The 13,321-nt window shown below is 39.4% G+C and overlaps 1 protein-coding gene across 1 annotated transcript; it reads right to left on the reverse strand.

Annotated features, from left to right (window-relative positions):
• Nucleotides 1–678: 678 nt before the first annotated feature.
• Nucleotides 679–12,114, reverse strand: fzd6 (frizzled class receptor 6). Its single transcript, XM_066668957.1, has 7 exons — nt 11,888–12,114; nt 10,836–11,227; nt 7,431–7,627; nt 4,981–5,995; nt 4,725–4,873; nt 3,777–4,199; nt 679–3,457 (listed from the first exon to the last, which is right to left on the reverse strand). Exons 2-7 carry the CDS (start codon nt 11,019–11,021, stop codon nt 3,313–3,315), a joined length of 2,115 nt encoding a protein of 704 aa, XP_066525054.1. The 5' UTR covers nt 11,022–11,227; nt 11,888–12,114; the 3' UTR covers nt 679–3,312.
• Between the last annotated feature and the right edge of the window lie 1,207 nt (nt 12,115–13,321).

Here is a 13,321-nt window from a genome sequence, read left to right on the forward strand (position 1 = left end):
TGTCTGTGAGGAGTGTGGTGTGTTCTCCCTGTGTCTGTGTGGGTTTCCTCTGGGTGACTGTCTGTGAGGAGTTTGGTGTGTTTTCCCCGTGTCTGCGTGGGTTTCCTCCGGGTGACTGTCTGTGAGGAGTGTGGTGTGTTCTCCCCGTGTCTGCGTGGGTTTCCTCCGGGTGACTGTCTGTGAGGAGTGTGGTGTGTTCTCCCCATGTCTGCGTGGGTTTCCTCCGGGTGACTGTCTATGAGGAGTGTGGTGTGTTCTCCCCGTGTCTGCGTGGGTTTCCTCCGGGTGACTGTCTGTGAGGAGTGTGGTGTGTTCTCCCTGTGTCTGCGTGGGTTTCCTCCGGGTGACTGTCTGTGAGGAGTGTGGTGTGTTCTCCCTGTGTCTGCGTGGGTTTCCTCCAGGTGCTCCGGTTTTCTCCCACAGTTCAAAAAACAAACATTGGTAAGTGGATTGGCAACTTAAAAGTGTCCGTAGGTGTGAGTGAATGTGTGTGTCTGTGTTGCCCTGTGAAGGACTGGCACCCCCTCCAGGGTGTATTCCCACCTTGCACCCAATGATTCCAGGTAGGCTCTGGACCCACTGCGAACCTGAACTGGATAAGTGGTTACAGATAAAGAATGAATGAATTTTATCCATATAGTAAATAGCGCTTATAATGAAAAAGAATATTTATGGTTGAAAATAGTAGTCCATTTATTGTCAAATCAAATACAGTTAAAATACAGTTAACACCTATCCAAATACATGCTAGGCAAGAGGTTCAAAAACACTGATATTGGTGTACTCCCACCCTGTATATACAGTATATATGAAAGATTTCCCGGCTCTAAGACACTTGTTCTAGCTGGGCAAACCATCACTACAACTCCAAGGCCAGTAGTGGGAGCCAAGCTACTATGTTAGGTTTAGTGTTTCAAATGTGATTTTAATAACAACTTATGAAATGAAATAAAAAAACAGTTAAATTAATATAATGAATGGAGTATCCTGACAGCCTAAAGGGAAAATATATCCCCTAAACAAAGATAGAAAGTTTATTGTAAATGTTTGTAGAATATAGAACACAAAAAAATATGAAACTACCTGTTTCCTTGAACCACTCAGACTGATTAAGAGGACTCAGTAACCCAGTGTTAAGACTAATCCAGTGATTCCCCATTGTACATCATAAATACACACACACACCTGTGCTTTTAAAAGATGTACATTTTACGTTGACCATGTATAATATTTCAGCCATTTCAAGAATATAACTATCTCTATTATGGCGGTTTTCCACTGCATAGCTCCAATCGACTCCAATAGTGAACAGTGAATCTTAAACTTCAGCCCTCTGACAACCTGTTCCAACCCCCCACCAAAAAAAATACATAAAAAGAAATAAATAAAACCCAGAACAGCTGAAAGAAAACTAGGAAAGATTTGGGGTTTTTGCATGTGGAGCTCCCTCTAGTGTAAGTCACATTTACAGCACTGTACTAATATCAATGGGGAGGCAGGAGGTTTCCTACTCTCCTCCAAAAGTTACCTAGTGTAGTTTCTGCAGAGCTGAGCCTAGAGCAGCAAAAATAGAGGCTCTTTTCTCCCTTTTACCGCTCACTGAATCACAATGATTTTAAAGCTGTAATTTTATGGTACTAATACTACACAGTGTTCCTTTAAAGCCTGTAAAACACCAAATACATTATGTAAAGTGGGCAATACCCCAAACGATAAAGATTTTTTTATTAATCTCTTTAATTTTGCTTATGTGCACTTTCATTAAAAACAAGAACTGTTTAAATCTCCTCAGTTCTGCACCACAATTTGCCAAAACATCATCCACCTTTCCTCCTCTGACGTACACCAACTTAGTGTAGCTGACTTTTATATATTTACCCATGTCCTATACTCGGTGCAGATACCAAAATAAACTGGCTGAAAAGCATTAGGAAATTATTCCCAAGCATTTGGAAAGGTGCAGTTGCACTACGGGGAAATGTAGTAACTGTAGTGAATGTGTGCGGTGTGTAGTTTTGCTCATCAATCCAGAATAAAATTGATGTGATTTTAGTGGGGCACAGCAACATTTTACTGAAGCACATGCCCGAGTCTAACAATCTTCTCTGTGGCTGGTGCAGGTTTACTGCACATCGTTGGCTCTCTAGCATGGAAAGAACAGCTTTGTGATTTTCTGTCCTCTGGTTGCATGTGCAAATTCTGATAGGGCTTGATGTAACCCTTCAATTTCCAGTCAAAATTAAATGGGTAGTTTTAAAGGATTTATTTGATGATTGTCAAATTATAGGTAAATTAAATTAAAATCACATTTAAAATATTTTAGGGCATACAGAGCCATGCCAGTTCCCCTCTGGTCCACCCTAATGTGCTATTTATTTATTTATTTATTTATTTTTTTAATAGATGGGTGTGTGTGTGTGTGGGGGGGTGGTAGTGGAAAACAAACCAGCTTCCAGCAGATTTCAATTGAGTCAAGTAATGCAGGTACCATGCAGCGGGAAAGCACCCTTATATTTCCAAATACAATCTGTGCAGGGAGAGAACTGGATATGAATTCATGTAACAAGAGCTGATATCAAAGAACAAATCAAACAATTAAAAAAACAATAACATTTTCATTTTGGTCCCAAAATATAGCTAGTGATTTATAAATATACTCTGAAAAAAATCAGGTTAAAGTAGATTTGGTAGCACTCTAAAGCAGTTGTGGTAGATTCAAAACTAAAAACCAAAACTGAAAAAAAAAAACATCTCTAAATTAAGATGAATTATGACTAAATGCTATTGTTCCAGTTAGATGCAAACAGATTTGGTGTCACATTCTTTGACAAATTTGCAGTGTACTTACTTATTTTTCCTCGTATTCTTTGACATCAATTACAGTATATTATCTTTTTGCAATCAGAAGTTGGCACAAACTCCCATAACCATTGGTAGAGCAATAATTCTAAAACGTTTATGTAATAAATGTCTGTAACAAGTCAAACTGTTTTCTCTGAGCATTTTATAATCACTTTTTACTTTAAAGCACACAACTGATATGGAATGCTCAGAGAAAAATGCTTTGCACTTTTGAAACCTTGGACCTGAAGCAAACATCGCCATGTGACACAATGAAAGAGGCCTCATTGTGTATTTTGACATTCAGGCATTACATCATTTGGCATTAACTTATTAGAAACTGGACATTTTCAGAAACAAATCTGATATATTTGTCATTTTTCACAATTTCAACAGACGTCTTGCAGCTGCTATGAGGGGTAATGGCCAAAGTGAGGCTACACCGTGTGTGTGAGTGAGTGTGTGTGTCTCTCATGTACTGGAGTTCTGGTTGTCCCTGGCCTGGTTAGGTTCTGCAGACATATTTGCAGCTGCAGAGCTTTGGAGAGGGTTCTGGAAAGAAGAATGACCAATAGGCAGATGTACGTCCTCTGGCAAGTAATTCTTTGGCATTATCCTTCAAATAAAACACAAAAGACAACGAGAAATCAGCACCACAGCATGCAAAAACAGATTGCAGTATTTTTATATAATTATAATTTGTTGTGTTTTCTCTATGTATTAATGCATTTGATATTGTCATTGTTTTAAGAACAGACTGGAAACAACGGATGGAAAATAGCCTATTGATCTAACTTTTTCTAACTCAGTATTTTTGTTGATCTGTGTGTACTATCCTCAATTAGGCTTTCAGTAATAGGCTCAACCTGCATTTAGCAATAAAGCAGCATTTTAAAACCTGTAGTGATGATATGTTCTTGTCGTAAGTAGCTCACCTGCCATCAGGGGCTCTGCGTAGGCTTTCTGTCCTGCTGCTCACTCTGCTGAAGCTTCCAGTTTTGCTGCATCTGTCTGTCTGAAGCCCTCCACTCCGCTCCTTGCTGCCCCTACTGGACCCTTTTCCAGAGCCATCCTGTTCCCCATGCTCACGCACAGGTACCTCAGATGAGCCCTGCTGGTCTGACCCTGTCCCATGGGTGGGCATGTAGTGGTTGCTACTAGTAGCAGGACAAGCTGAGTCATCATGGTTATTGATGGTTGTTGTTCTGCCACCCGTGTTAGTTCCCATGGACTTTGAGATGACCTTCAGTTTATGTGAGCTGGCTTTGTAGTGCTTCTTGTTGTGCTTATCTTGGCTGTTATGCTTTAGGAAGAACTCGCAGGAGTCCTGTAAAACACGGCGGCTCTCACTGATGGGGCTGAAAGATACAGAGATTGGGTTGGGGTTGGGAGGGGGGTCAATGAACTGAAATCATTAATCTGCCATGTGAAGAGCTGAAATGATTTCACAAATATCAAAATAATTACATGGACATGTTTCTTAAGGCATTGTTATAAAATGATAAAGATAATTTTAGCCCAAATATCTGTTGTTCACATTTCAGACCAAACCTTATTCTACAAAAAAATAAAACTCAGCGAGCACAAAATGTTACATGGGGTAGACTTACTGCCTTTGAAGAGCACCTTCTGTTTTAAGAACAGAAGACCCATGCAGGAAGGAGATTTACATAAGACAACTAACTTTTAACTTGCCAAATCATGCTGGAGATATGCAAAAAAGGTGATTTGAATCTCATTAGACTTACTCAACTTTGATCTAATGCTCACCTGGCAATTCCACTGCATGGAGTGTTGCCATCTTACCAGTTTTGATCAAATATAATGATTATTATTTTCTGAAACAGGCTATGAAAGAGCTGAAAAGCGGACAGTGGGCTCACTCTTTTTTGCGCGTCCTGTTGAAGAAGTAAGCCCACTCCGAGCAGGTCTTTTTACTGCTGACCCAGAAAACTGCTGAGATTCCAACCACCAGTGTCATCAGATATTTAATCAGAAACAAGGACAAGTTTGGTCTAGAAGGATCTGTTCTCTGAAAGACAAGCAGAAAGGAACAAACCTCAATATAACAACATGCACATTGCCTGAGGAATTAACTTGCTCTATTTATTTTCAGCTCAGAGATTAACGGGGAATTACTTTATAAGAGCAGGGGATGCTGTATCGCTGACAGTGGTCATTAATCCATGTATTCTCCCAAGCGCTTCGCTGGACCTGCTCATACAGGTAGCAGGCGAGCAGCGTGAGCAGTGGCAGCAAGTACAGGCCGCTAAACACACCGATGCGAATCATGAACTTCTTCAGTTTCTCTTGGTTGCGCTCATCATGCTGAATCACTTGTCGCACGTGGTTCAGTGAAACAATCCCAGCTAGGAGAAGCGAGAGCCCAGCCAGCACACCAAGAGCCTGCGGAGCCAACACAAACCATCGGAGGGCTGCAAGGTCATACAGACCCACAAAGCACACACCACTGATACCATCACCCTCCACCTTGTTAAGAGCCATCAGCATGACAGTAAGGCTCCCAGGTATACCCCATGCAGATGCATGGAACCACACCGCCTTTTTCTCAATGGCCTCACAGCTCCATTTTGGCCCTGCTGCCAAGAACCACGTAATGGTGAGGATGACCCACCAGACCATGCCAGCGGTGGAGAAGAAGTAAAGCATCATGAAGAGCAGGGTGCAACCTTTGCTCTGGCTGCCCTGTACTACCGTGGACAGTGTTCCAGGCAGGCCTGGCTTGTTACAGGCCACCTCATTGCCAAGCAAGAACCCAATGAAGTAGATGAGGGACACAAAACTGTAACAAACAGCATAGAAGATAATCGGTCTCTCTGGGTAACGAAAGCGTTTGACATCAATGAGAAACGTGAGGAAGGTGAAGAGTGTAGCACAAAAGCAGACAATGGACGTCACGCCGATGAATGTCTTTGCAAATTTGATTTCATGCGGTTTGAAATACATATTGTCACATGGAGGTGCACAGTCCTCGGCGCCAAGGAAGGAGGAGCCCTGACCAGGGCGGGTCTTCAGCTGCAGGGGACACCAGAAGCCCAAATCTCTGCTCGACGACTGAGAACTTTTAGGTGTGGTTGTGTCCTTCATGAGTGGAACCTCAGATCCACGTGCAGAGGACTGACAAGGCTCCAGCCTGTTCCAACACAAAGAAAAAATATATATATTTAAACAACCGATATTACAGGAAACTTAATTAATCAAGAACGTTATTCAGTTTTATTGGTTTTTCAGGAAGAAATAAGACTGAAAATTATTCTTAAAATTTTAATTAAGCGTTTTATTTTTCTCATAAATAGAGTTGTTCAACAAGAACAAAACAGTTCCATCCTAAGATTTCATGTGAAGTCACTCAATAACAACGAGTATTTGGAGGATATACTCATTATTCAAAAACAAATATAAATTATTTCTTTTTTTAAATATTTACTTCTCATTCAGTCGTTAAAATGAAAGAAATGAGCGAGGAACCCTAACCCATTTAACCATGTTACGTTTGTAAACAGAGCCCTGTCATGTCAGTCAGTAGAGACTTGGGCATCCCAAATAGCACTATACTCCCTACATATTGCATTTTACAGATAATAAATCTAAGACTACACTGCTTTAAACGGGGAGTCGTGAAGCTTAAGGCCAAATATAAAGGATTTTACAATGTGACACACAACGTTATGTGAGTCCAGAGACAAACTCTCATTTTAACCTCGTATCATTAGGCATCCAATAAGCCTTAAAGCTATTTTTTGTAAAGTTTAATTGACATTCAAAATTAAAATCTTCTCCTGCTGTTTTGTCATTTTATGGTGAATGTTGCATAGTATAAAAAATTGTCATTTTCAATTGTATAAATAAATGAATAAATAAAAAAAAAACAACAAACATTTATTTCAGAAACAGAAGGGTAAATGACATATCTGAGTACCCTGAATACTGAAACTTATTGTGGGGCCCATCTTTTAGGGTATGTCCAGAACATGGCCGCCATATTGGATTAAGGGCAGTTTTTCCCAATAGGAAGGTGGTCATGTAGCACACAGTAGACCAGAATATTCTTGCAAAATTGATTGCCGCAATCAGATTTGGAATATCTCCTGTGGTTCAAAAGTTATCAACAAAGAAAATTCAAAACTTCTGTTGTTTGTTACAGGTAACTGAAGATGGAACGCAGTAGGATCCTTTAACTCTCCTGACACAGAGAGCTTCTGTGATTTTTAATGTGATTTTGCTGTGAGACCCTCTCATGCAGGGAGAGGGGCTGTGTACGACATATAAAGACAGGTTTCTCTTTTACAATTATTACAAGACGCATGTGCACTTTAGTAACAGTCAGGAACAATACAGTAACTGCTTTAATCAACAAACATCACACTGTTTGTAGAGTAGCGTTGACTCAATAATACAATTTATTGGATCTGTTTATCAGGAGTATGTTTGTAACTTGTAAAAATGTTTCAACGTTTGCTGCCTTTGGGACAGGAGTATTTCTAGACACTGGAGAACAGCTGTATATACAGCTGGGGGAAAGCTGCAATATGCGTTTTGACTGCCTGGATTTGTGTTTGATGGGTCACCTGTCACACTGCAGCTCCTGGGGCCAGGTGATACCAAAAGTGTGCATGTTTCCAGCGCACTCAGTGAGGACGCGCTCACACTGCAACCTGCAGGGCTGTAGCACTCTTGTCTGCTCTGTGCACTGAGGCACAAAGGCTTGGCACAAGAAGAGATGAACATCTGGAGAGCAGTGTAGATTAACCAGTGGCATGAAATGCTGCAAACACATGTACAAGAAGACAATGGAAATCAACTGAAGTAGTTTAGAAAAGGAACAGTAAGGAGAGACTTTACTCATCTACTGAGTTGGATGTAGTCAAACATTGTATCCTCTGGTATCATCAGTGGCTCACTGGTTAGTCACTGATATCAGTTAAAAGGGAAGATAACAGGTAAAATGTCATCATGGTTGTAATGAAGTAGTACACCATTATCAGGAAAGGGGTGGAGGGATTTTTCTTTTCACAACAGACAAAAGGGGGCATGTGACCCACAAAGAACAAATGTATTTAAAATTTTACTCTTTGCTCTTCCATTATTGCATAATCATAATTCATCTGCACTGAATATGGTATTATTCACTGCAAAGTGAAACTAAACCTGCCAGGGTATAACCTCTCATTCTGTCTACTGCTGAGTACAGACATTTTGTCCACATTTACATTCTCATTCATTAATATTTATTTATTTATTCATCACTGAGCCAAATTCAACACTGATAACTGACAGCCTGAATTTGTAGGTATGTCCGTGCTTTTTAAATTCTGCTAAGTGCTCCTGTGATCACTCTTCAATGACTTTCCTTCACTAAACAAAAGCCTCTTTCAAGCATCTTTACAAACATATCAGACTTTTGACACATCAAACTGTACACTAATACATCCTTTCTGAATATGTCAGTATCCTCTCTCCAAACATTCTGCCAATAATGTAATCCAAATTTGTCACAAAAATGTATCCCAGATTTTTTTTGTATTGGAAAATGTCTATTTCTAAGCATATCTAATGAAAAATAAAACACCATAGACATATGTACAATATAAAAATTAACATACATGTTTAAGTTTGAATCCAATACAAGACTAAACAAGGCAAAAATAAAAATGTCATACGTAAGCTTCATTAAATAAAACTAAGTGAAAAAAAATAATGATATTTAAAAGTACGATTTAATAAAACCCTGAACTGTAACGGCATTAAACTGAAAATCTCTCTCTCTCTCTCTCTCTCTCTCTCTCTCTCTCTCTCTCTCTCTCTCTCTCTCTCTCTCTCTCTCTCTCTCTCTCTCTCTCTCTCTCTCTCTCTCTCTCTCTCTCTCTCTCTCTCTCTCTCTCTCTCTCTCTCTCTCTCTCTCTCTCTCTCTCTCTCTCTCTCTCTCTCTCTCTCTCTCTCTCTCTCTCTCCTTCCTTTGCTGTTGCAAGTTTTCATTTAAAAGCAGAAACAATAATGCCAACGTAATTCCCCAGCAGCAGTGTCTGCCTTGTAATCTGAAGACCATTATTTAATGCAGTGACAATAGGAGCTGCCTGATCTCTCCCCGCTACACACTCACAAAGCCTGTGTGAAAGCCAATCTTCTAGACATTGTCAGGAGTGCTCTTCTACAGCAAATTGTTATAAAAATGTATGTAAATTGTTGTAACATTTTGTGGATAGGACTATAACTTGCCCAAGACAGAGAAACCTGTGAGAAACAATGTGGGACTGACCACAAATACCACAGTTAGACTGTCACAAAACCAACTGAGACAAAGGGCAAATCTAGTGTTCATTCCATTGATTAGTAAGAAAACTAGCCTACTGTTTGGCTAAATAAAGCTCAATTTGAAATAATAATTCAAGCAGGACTGACAGTTACATGCAACACTTAGATAAGGGCAGCAACCAACATCTATGTGGATGTTTTTTAATCAAATCATTTATGACTTAAAGGGAACATCTATGATTGCATGGAAAAGCAGCTCTAAGCTCTGCATCTTTTAAGGTGGTACGGTGTGTTTGAGGGAAAATAATGACTGTTGATTGTACACAGCTGAAGTGTAACTTTTCTGTAAGTTTTTATCAACTGTTTGATTTACCACGTGTTGTTTAGTTTTGTAGCACTGTTTGTAATGCAGCTAGCTGTCTCCCGAGTTTGGAGACATTTCCCCCTTAAGTGATCAGAAACAGCAAAAGTAAGTCAACATTACCCACGTATGGAGTAGGAATAACGCAATATCCTCATTTCGGTTTGTGCTTTTCAACGTTAGGAGTTCTGTCCGTAGTCTAAAACAACTCCAGATGTCTCTGCCATATGCAGAGAGAGCGCGAGAGAGAGAGAGAGAGAGAGAGAGAGACTGAGACTGAGACTGAGACTTAGGGACTGGACTGACTAGCATACTGGACCGAGCCAGTATGTTCTTCATTCATTTACTGGTCTCAAGGACTCAAACAGACTTAAGAGCTAGTGAATGAGGAAACACCTTCAATTTCATAAAGTGTTTTTTGATTACAACCATGAATTATGACTTAAAAGGATACCTGCAGATATAGTCTGGCATTAACATTTTATTTTTAAAAAAACAAAAAAAAAATCTTAAAAAGGACAAATCCCTTTCATAAAAACTTTAAATGCAGAGCCTATCATCTGAGTCATAATTTTAAAAGGACTAATATTAAGAGTAAAGCAACAGTATGTATCTAATTTCAAAGGAGAAACAACAGGTTAAAAACACACTTCAACTTTTAAATTTTATTTTTGGACAATTCAGAGGTGAGCTGTTTTTGTGATGTGTTTAGCTTTCTATTTTCAACACATAAATCCAGATAACATTATTCAAATAAGCGTGCGGCCCATCAAATGTGACAAAATCATGTATATTTCCCTTAATTAGCAATGTTTTTTCACTTTTAAACACTTCCACGGTGGTCATTTTGCCCAGGTGGAGTTATTTAAACCTAGTTTACATTTCTGAACATGTTCTACTTCTAAAAACTAGGTGAGATCTGTGCAGCAAAAGAGGCTCCATCACGTTATGATTTATTTGCGCATAGAATAAGATAAAACCATATGCATCATAGACAGTGGCTGCAGTCACAGGTTTAGTTGTCTTGTGGATGGAAGCATATAATAAATTATAATTCTGTTCACTAGCTCTTCTCATAAACAATTCTTTCACAACCCAGTGTGTGGCAGACAGACCGGGAGTCTAATGTCTATCTAAATTCCTCTACATATTCTGAATTTATTCACAGAATATTTCGAATATTCACCTCTTTTCTCTGAATTATTCTGACTTTATTCAAGGAATACATACGTATACATTTATATATATATATATATATAAATAAATGTATACATACACACACATACATACAACTCCATTATACTAAAATGTAGTAAATTGTACAGAGCCCAAAAATTGGATTAACCTGTGGAGGACCTACCTGCATTTTACTGGCAGCAATGTCCTGATCGTAGTGCTCGAGCATGTTGGGGAAGAAGGTCATATTATAAGGCATGCCTTGGCACCACTGCACCCGCACTGGCTCACAGGTAAACAGACTATGAGCTAGGCCTGGATCCACCAGTGTCATATACACACCCAACCACATCCAGGCACAGCTTGCCATGATTCTAGTGCTTCCACCACAGTCAGCTCTGCTGCCGCCACCAAAGAAATCAATATGTCTTCCAGCAGAACAATGAAGAACAGGATGTTTTCAGGTAGCGCAGGTCCACTTCATCCAAATTCCAAAATCCTGAATCATGTCCATGAAGACATCAGCCACTTGGCATGGGAACCACAGTCTAGAGTCTTGTGCTGAAATGGGGGAGTCTGAAACAACATGTCCCAAGTTACACCCAATTTAGCAACGTACAACACAGAGACCTAAATATATTACACTATTCAGTAAACATGTTTAGGAACCCACTGAATTTGGATGTGATCATGAATAACTGTTTATCACACTGAGGTGATCTAATGTAGAAGCTAAGTGTGCTCTTTTCTGGTTTTCTAATAAGACAAAAGTTGTAAGGTGATGGACTCCAATAGAAATGTCGAGGTTTTGACACAATTTACTTGTTTTACACGCCACTGTGAACAAGCGGAATGCTGGTATTTTGATTCCAGTTCACACCCCGAAGTGTGTTGTACCCCAAGCCAGACACAAATAACAATAACCCGGCTTCTTGGGGGTTGTTAGGGGAGACGTGAAGAAAATCAGAGACTACATTCACTTGTCTTTTGTCGACTTTCTGAAGTTGGGCTAAGACAAGGAGCGTTTCCTTTGTTCCCGAAGAGTGTTTTTTACTGTTCGCCTGTTGAAATAACGCATAGTTTTGGCACAAGCGTATTTCGGACGTACCATTTAAGACAAACTGGTAAAATGCTACAGTACAGTATTAAAACCACCTACGGTTTTTTTGGGTGTTACGTGTGTTGTACTGTGTGTGTAACACCTGTAAGTTTCATGTTGTAGCATTACGTACTTACATTAGTTCTTCTGTTCTCCAATGCATTGTTTATTGTCAGAAACAATCTTCAAAAAGCCCTGCTTAGGCCTTGGAAAATAATCGGCACGTAAAAGTTAGATCTGGTTTACAAGTCACAGACTTCCTTTAGGAAAAGCATTCCGAGCAGAAGGCAGCCAGTCTGAGTTTGTGTAGATATGATCTACATATCATGCACAGTACGAACGGGAAGTGACGTATGATTTGAAGATCAGCTCCGCACATGTAGAAAACATGGACAGAACCAGAGAACTATTTCCACCTGATAATGTCTTCCGGTTTTGACCGACAGTAGAGGGCGCTCCCGATCAGTCCAAAATCAAAGGGTTTCTAGTTTTTTTTTTTTTTTTTAGTTTTTGTTTTCTATAAGAATTTTTCTATTTTTATACGGCCCAGAAATGATAGTTTATAAACCATTTACAAAAATGCGTTAATTTTCTTTACACAGAACCATTCATGAATAATTATTTGGTATTCACGGATATATCATAATTTTAGGTGAAAATGAATACATTACATAAATAAAATACACAAATGTGTATTGTTTGAAGCTGTGATGTACAGCAGATGGCGACAGTGAATCTGTTTACTCATACAATGCATGCATTGATTCTTCTGGTGAAAATTAAATAAATGGAATCAATTCCATTAAACATTTTTTATATCTCTTAAGTCTTTCAGATCCTATCTGCTTTGTGTTTTTTTAGGTAAGCAGTAGGCCTAACTGCAAGGCTGTGTCTATTAGGAACTTTAATTGTGGACACACTGGACAACAGCTGACAGTTCCACCACATGGCGAGGACTACTCATGCTCTCAACAGTTTTTGACATCCTCCAACCAACGAGGGTGCCGGGCTTCTGACAATATGCTCTGAAGTTGCCAGTGCTCCTCAGACCGAGCTGGTCTAGAGAGAGAGAGGAGGCGGCTCGTACCCACACAGACAGGATAAATGTAATGCAGTTCACTCACTGCTAGACACACAAAAGAAATCCTTAACACATGCAGGATACAAATTCATAGAGCTTTTATGCTTTAAAATTTAGGCCTGTGCTCTTTCCAGCTTTGTAGAAAAGATGGGCTGTTCTTCATCTAGCACTCAGACTGTGGCTCAGGAAAAAAGACCAGGCACCAAACCCGAAGAAGCCGATGGAGACATGGGTTTAGGTAAGTTATTATTTGTATTATGATTTTGCTTAGACTTAACACTTGAATCACTTGAATCTCAGCTATGTTTTGGTGGCTCTACAGTCCATTAAACTGACATTGTCCTTTAGTCAGTTTAAACATAAACTAACCATTAACTAAAGTTATTAAACCATCCATTTAATCTACACTTCAACATTAATCTTCTCAAAGTCATGAAATAGTAAATAAGCTGTAGAATATAGAAACCAAAATAGAAATGTCTGAAGTGAT

Source organism: Hoplias malabaricus, chromosome 1 (assembly GCF_029633855.1).
Source record: "Hoplias malabaricus isolate fHopMal1 chromosome 1, fHopMal1.hap1, whole genome shotgun sequence".
Lineage (NCBI taxonomy): Eukaryota > Metazoa > Chordata > Actinopteri > Characiformes > Erythrinidae > Hoplias > Hoplias malabaricus.

Coding starts and splice junctions, on each gene's coding strand:
- fzd6 (XM_066668957.1), bottom strand. CDS start 11,021: ATGGCAAGCTGTGCCTGGATGTGGTTGGGTGTGTATATGACACTGGTG. Junction 7,628..10,835: donor TTGCTGCCAGTAAAATGCAG/GTAGGTCCTCCA, acceptor ATGTGTTTGCAG/CATTTCATGCCACTGGTTAA. Junction 4,874..4,980: donor GCATCCCCTGCTCTTATAAA/GTAATTCCCCGT, acceptor CTTGTCTTTCAG/AGAACAGATCCTTCTAGACC.